This window comes from Anticarsia gemmatalis, chromosome 3 (genome assembly GCF_050436995.1).
Source record: "Anticarsia gemmatalis isolate Benzon Research Colony breed Stoneville strain chromosome 3, ilAntGemm2 primary, whole genome shotgun sequence".
NCBI lineage: Eukaryota > Metazoa > Arthropoda > Insecta > Lepidoptera > Erebidae > Anticarsia > Anticarsia gemmatalis.
In genome coordinates this window covers 9,352,088-9,358,136 of record NC_134747.1, presented here as the reverse complement: position 1 = coordinate 9,358,136, position 6,049 = coordinate 9,352,088, and the positions used below count along the sequence as shown (strand labels likewise).

Below are 6,049 nucleotides of genomic sequence, written 5' to 3'. Positions count from 1 at the left end.
TTTTTGCATTTTTACTTTTCACTCAATTACTAACACAAATTATTTACAAAAAGCACTAATCAATACAACAAATATAGACTTCAGAAGTTACATTCTCTAATCCAGATACTATGCTACAATATTTTTATTTGTTGTGGTGTGTTGCTCACTGATTCATATCAGGTAAAAATCATAAGATAGAACCTTTGTCTTTATTATAAACTTAACTTATAATAATTTTAAAAATAATCATTAAAATACATTAGGGATTCCCATCAATGAGAAATTCATAAAAAAAACTGCATATAATCTTCTAAGGCTTATACTATCAAATTAACAACATTTTATTTCACTAACACTAGGCTGTACTTTCTGGTTCACTCTTGCTTTCTTTACTCTCTTGAGGTTCTTTGCTCTCACTGGCCTTCAACTCTACATGTTTGTCCAAATACCCTACAAAGGTCTGCTGGCTCTGATTGAGTTGTTGTACTAAGAGTGAGCCGGCACTATCCAGGACTTGACAAAGTTGACTCCTGGCCGCATCTAAGTTTGGCATTTGACTAAATTCTACCAACTCATTCTTTGACATCAATCTGTCTTGAATTATTCCAGCTGAAATAAAATGACAAATATTTATTTTTTTCTGGTATTTAGTTTTTGTTGTTGAAGTGCCAACAGAAATGAAATCATATCATCATTTAACTGTTCATGGTTGATGAGATACAACCTAGCGACAAACAAACAAACAGACACAGCAAAGTCTTAGTACTAGTCTTAGTCTTAACAGAGTTCCTCTTTCACACTTTGGCTATACAACCCTTATAATAATAAATTAATATGGACATAATAATAATTGACTAAATTAATGACAATATGTAGACAAAATCAAAGCTTAATGAGATGAATATAGAGATACTAACCCATGACAACTAATTGGGGAGTTTTCTTCAATATTTTGAACAGTTTAGCAGCATTATTTGGCTGTCCAAATATAATTTCTTGGTGTGATGTAAACAAGTGATTCACAGCCTCATATCTTGTGCCTTTAGTCGCCATACTCACTATTTTCTTACCATATCGCCTCATATGCATGTTGTTTTTAGCTAAAGTAGCAAACACAGGCATCTTATCCTCCATCGATATAGAATTTAAATGCACAAATACCACCATTTTCGATGTATTGAACCAGTTGAGGCACTCGTTAGCTAAAATTCTCTCAAAGGGATTATCAACGTCCTTTACAAAGCTCTTCTCTCCTCTGTCACATAGAGCAGCATCAGGTATCTTGTGTTTAGGAGTACCGTATACAGGCTTAGACAAATCTATCAAAAGTTGTCTCTCATAGTGAGGCTTCCTCGGTTTTTGAATGTTGATCTTTCCACGAAATCGTTTAGCTATTAGAAACGGAGTCTGTGCAGATAGCAATACTGAAAATAATAAGAATACCATGTTACATAGTGCAATCAAAAAAATGTACACGACCAACGTCAGCGCTTCATCTTGCCATCAAAGAGTACCTTTGTTAAGAGAAGCCATTTTGGCAATGTATTTGTTTTGTCGTACACCTGTTAATTCAAGATATACGAGTCAAAACCTAGCAAATTGGTTATTTTGTTTTCCAATATTTAACCTAAAAATAAAATGTCAATTCAATTGTCAATTTTCGTTTTTGTTTTTATATTTGACTAAGAAGCTTTTTGGATTCTAGCTTTGATTTGAAATATGAGGGTTTCTCTAGCCGAATGTCACTGGTTGCAATTCCCAAAAGAAAACTTTTGATAGCCATATTATATAACAAAAGAAAAAAAAATGTTTTATTTTTATTTTTAATGGCATCTACAATTTTTTTTCACGGCGCTTATGCCAGCTTGCTCCTTAGTCAATATTAAGATAGAGAGGAAGTCATTTATCAAAATAAATTATTCACGAGCGACTCCTTGTAAACCTTAATCATATAGCCATAACTGGAACTAGATCAGAGGACTAACAAGTACTATGTGATTCACAAAATCGATCTTTGTTAATCAAATCACATCTCTAGTTGGCAGACGACCGGCCATGTGAGTATGACAGTTTTGACAAAGTGACGTTTATATATTGACATTAAATCAAACCTCGACGTATAAAATTGAACGCGGCGTGTTTCACTCAACTTGTTCAGATTATTATATTACTAACAAACGTTGTTAGAAAAGAATATACATATTAATATTTATAACATAAATATTGAGGTATTGATAGTTTCTTGTGACATTTAATTTACCGGACAACTCATGAAAGAGGTTAGTTTTTCTAATACTTGTGCGCACTAATGTTTTTTTTTTTACTGCTGAGAAATGGTTCTGATATTCTTGTTTTGGGTTTTTAGATAATGCAAGGACAGGGGGATACACCGCCGTCGTCTGTAAACGGCGACGAAATTACAGGCATGGACGAGGAAGGTATGTTTTACTTAGAAGAAGTTGAAGAAATAGATTTGGATGATGAAAACTTGATGGATGAAGTAGCTGATCAAGAAGAAGAGGATGCAGATATGGAGCCGCCAGAAGATCACGCTTCATTTGTTTTTAGTAAGCACATTGGTTCCGTATTTTGTTGTGACTTGCATCCTGATGGTAAATTGGCGGTTACTGGGGGTGAAGACGACAAGGCTTACGTGTGGTCGGTGGAGACGGGACAGTTAGTCATGGACTGTGTTGGCCACAAAGACTCTGTCATATTCGTTGGGTTCAGTCATGATGGTGCCTACTTAGCTACAGCAGACATGTGTGGTTTGATCAAAGTATGGAAGTGCAATACTGATGAGAATCAACAAGAGCCGTGGACAGTCGCCTTTGAATATGAAGCTGATGACCTGACCTGGGGTCAGTGGCACTTTGGAGCAAGAGTACTTATTGTTGGAGCTGTCTCAGGAGATATTTATGTTTTTAAAGTACCATCAGGAGACACAAAGGTCTTGCAAGGACATAATGTCAAAGTGGAATGTGGAAAGGTAAGCATCTTATAAGTATTGAAAAATTGATATTTAAAAATTAAAGTTAATAAAAAACAATAACAATCAAAACCACCATTTAAAAATTTATTTGCGATTACCATTTATTTTCACTACAAAAGTTTATTTGAAGACCTAAAGAATGTTGAAAATAATACAAAAATTACATAAAACAACAGTAATAAATTTCTAATAACTTTAAAATGCCAGTTTATAAATTACAAATTGTAATATGTAATATTGTAGCTATTTAATGATGGAGTGAGATTAGCAGCAGGCTACGAGGATGGCACAGTGAAGATCTGGGACTTGAAGACTTCAGCAGTGATACACACCCTGCCTGCCTCTGTGCATGAGATCAGAGTCACAGCAGTTGACACACACCCTGAGGATAATCTCATGGCATCTATATCTACAGATGGTAAGAACATCTGTTTTTTAAGGCATAATTTTCTTTAATAAATAACTTTTTTTTTACTTTTTTTCTGTGTTGCCAGATTATGTTAATATAATTTCAAAATGTCAATCTTTTTTCTGAATATATTTTTATTTAAACTTTATTTTCTAACAGCAGAAAATCAGGCAATTTAATAAAATCTTAACTGATAAATTGTATTGCACCATATTACCAAATGACTGAGCAATAAAAACTGATACATAAATGACAACTACTAATGTAGAAAATTTTTGCAAATCATTGTGTTGAATTTATGACAAACAAGTGTGCAAAATTAAATCTTATCTAGAAAGTGACCTAAAATAACTGTTTTATCAAAATCCCTTATATTAAAATACTGCATATTTAATATTAATGTGTTTTAATATTATCATTGTGTTATAATTACAGGTAAAGTAGTGCTGACCACACCAACCAATGGCAAAGTAGTGGGACAGTTGGAAATAGACAATGATTTGGAAACAGTGGCTTTTGCTCCTGAACCACAACATGGACTACTTGCTTTAGGTAAGAATAATATAGGAAAGAACAATAATATTTGATTTATATTTATATGATTCTAAAAATGACTGCTTGATAGCATGATATTGGTCAATATGAGTGCAGAATCCATTTTACTCTGATGTGTGTCGCATACGTCAATCATAACTTGCGAGAGCTTTTTGCTTTTTGCGAGAGATTTCGCAACGGCATATGATACTTAATTTTCTACTATCCTACTGTTGCCATAATATGAAGATATCTGTCTTATATAAATTTTATTGAAAATACGACTTTCTATCTAGGCCGTAGTTGCTTGCGAAATCCCACCTTTACGTGACTCACTCGCCGTTACATACTGTATTAATTCATGCCTTAATCAGTTCAGTTCCAAATCAGTATTTCTCATTTACAGGAACACTAACAGGAGCAGTCAGTATATGGGATGTAGCGAGACAAATGTTACGTCATCAGTGCGCGAAATCTGACGAGGATGTTGGAGGTGTCACCAAGATGATCTGGATAAAGAATCATTTAGTAACTGGGTGTCTCGACGGCTCTATCAGGGTTTACGAAGGCAAGAGTGGAGAACGCAGTCAAATGCTCACAGGCCATAGGTCCGAAGTACTAGATCTATGTTACAACGCGAAACAAAGTGTCATTCTCACCACGTCTGACGACGGTACCGCAAGAATATTCAAATATGAAGAAAAAACAGACAACGATTGAATTTCATTTTGAATGATTAACCATTTGATGATATTTTTATGCTTATTTAATGTTACTCTATTTTTACAATGTTAAATTAGGTTTATATTTGTATTGCAAAAATATAAAATGCCTAAAATACGGGATTTTTATTATATTCACCGAACCCACATTTCTTTCTAAGTCTTCTTATAACGAGGTATGAAAATTGTGTATTTTACCTAGTTTACCTACTTATTGCCATTTGATTTAGCGATATCCAATATTCGTATTATTAATGACGTTCATAGCGCAGTTGTTAAAGTAGTAGTATCATACAGGACATAAGGGGTTCATTTCTATATCTTGAGTGTTGCCAGTGTTATGTTTTCGAGTAGAACATTCAGTGTTGCCAAACGAAAAAGAACTGACTGACACTTAATAAATATAAGTTAAATATTTTTAATCCTACATAAAGTACCTCAATGCTTTTTAGTTATTGATAATGCGAAGATTAAATCGCTTGTGCGCAAAAGTATTTTCTCTATACAAAATGTCTTATCGGCGTGGTGTTCTAAACTCTTAGTCTAGCATCTTTTATTAATTATCGCGAAGTCGGCCAACCCAATACTGAACTAACAATGAAACCTACCTAAATACATAAGCTAGTTGACCTGAAAACTACAATAGGAACTTTCTTTGGGGATTACCTACCTTAAGTACTTACTAAAATATATGTTTAGAAACAAATAACTAATTCTGACAAGATTTACTTACCCTATATTGAGTAGGCGTCAACCAGGTTATCACAATGCGCAGGTAATTACCTTGCAATGTACGCAAACATATTTGTTCTCTAATAGCTTAATCCGTAATGCAAACATCACAATGCTTGCATAATTGCCATTACAAATCATTTTAATGCAGAGATAAAGTCATCGGTGCCTTCTATGTAAACCTAGTATTGTTCGTAATAAAAACGGTTGCATACTAGGTATTATGCATTTGATATCTCGTTATAAAAAGCATCCATGAGAAAAGACGGAAAACACAAAACTGCTTAATTGCATCGTGACTTTTAACCAAAATAGTACACACACAAGATTGCAATGCAACAAATAATTGAAACAAGCGAATTCTTTACTCATTGAAAGTCATTAATGATAAACGTAATCAGGGTGGGTGATAGCAATCTACCCTGGGGTACACCTTTTTCGAATAATAGTGGGCAAGTTTTTTACGCTTATTTTACGTCAGAGGCGTTTTATCGTACCAATATTTGGTAGTCTTTAAATATCGACAAGCTTATGGATAACATCCAAGCAGTAGATAAGATATAACTTGGTGACCGTAAAAATACATAATTGTCGGGTATTTCCCATCTCAATATTTTGTGAACTGGCCTGTACATCCCGCGATAGCTAACATAAAACCAAAAAAAAATACAGATTTTA

The 6,049-nt window shown here is 33.8% G+C and overlaps 2 protein-coding genes across 2 annotated transcripts; one reads left to right on the top strand and one right to left on the bottom strand.

The window, feature by feature from the left end:
• Positions 1 to 270: 270 nt before the first annotated feature.
• Positions 271 to 1,645, bottom strand: mRpL10 (mitochondrial ribosomal protein L10). The gene is made up of 3 exons (XM_076135514.1): positions 1,497 to 1,645; positions 900 to 1,406; positions 271 to 591 (listed from the first exon to the last, which is right to left on the bottom strand). The coding sequence occupies exons 1-3, from the start codon at positions 1,513 to 1,515 to the stop codon at positions 338 to 340; spliced, it is 780 nt and encodes a 259-aa protein (XP_075991629.1). The 5' UTR covers positions 1,516 to 1,645; the 3' UTR covers positions 271 to 337.
• Positions 1,646 to 2,057: 412 nt separating this feature from the next.
• Positions 2,058 to 4,755, top strand: LOC142987526 (angio-associated migratory cell protein). The gene is made up of 5 exons (XM_076136341.1): positions 2,058 to 2,261; positions 2,348 to 2,971; positions 3,218 to 3,392; positions 3,819 to 3,935; positions 4,324 to 4,755. Exons 1-5 carry the CDS (start codon positions 2,253 to 2,255, stop codon positions 4,635 to 4,637), a joined length of 1,239 nt encoding a protein of 412 aa, XP_075992456.1. The 5' UTR covers positions 2,058 to 2,252; the 3' UTR covers positions 4,638 to 4,755.
• Positions 4,756 to 6,049: the final 1,294 nt, after the last annotated feature.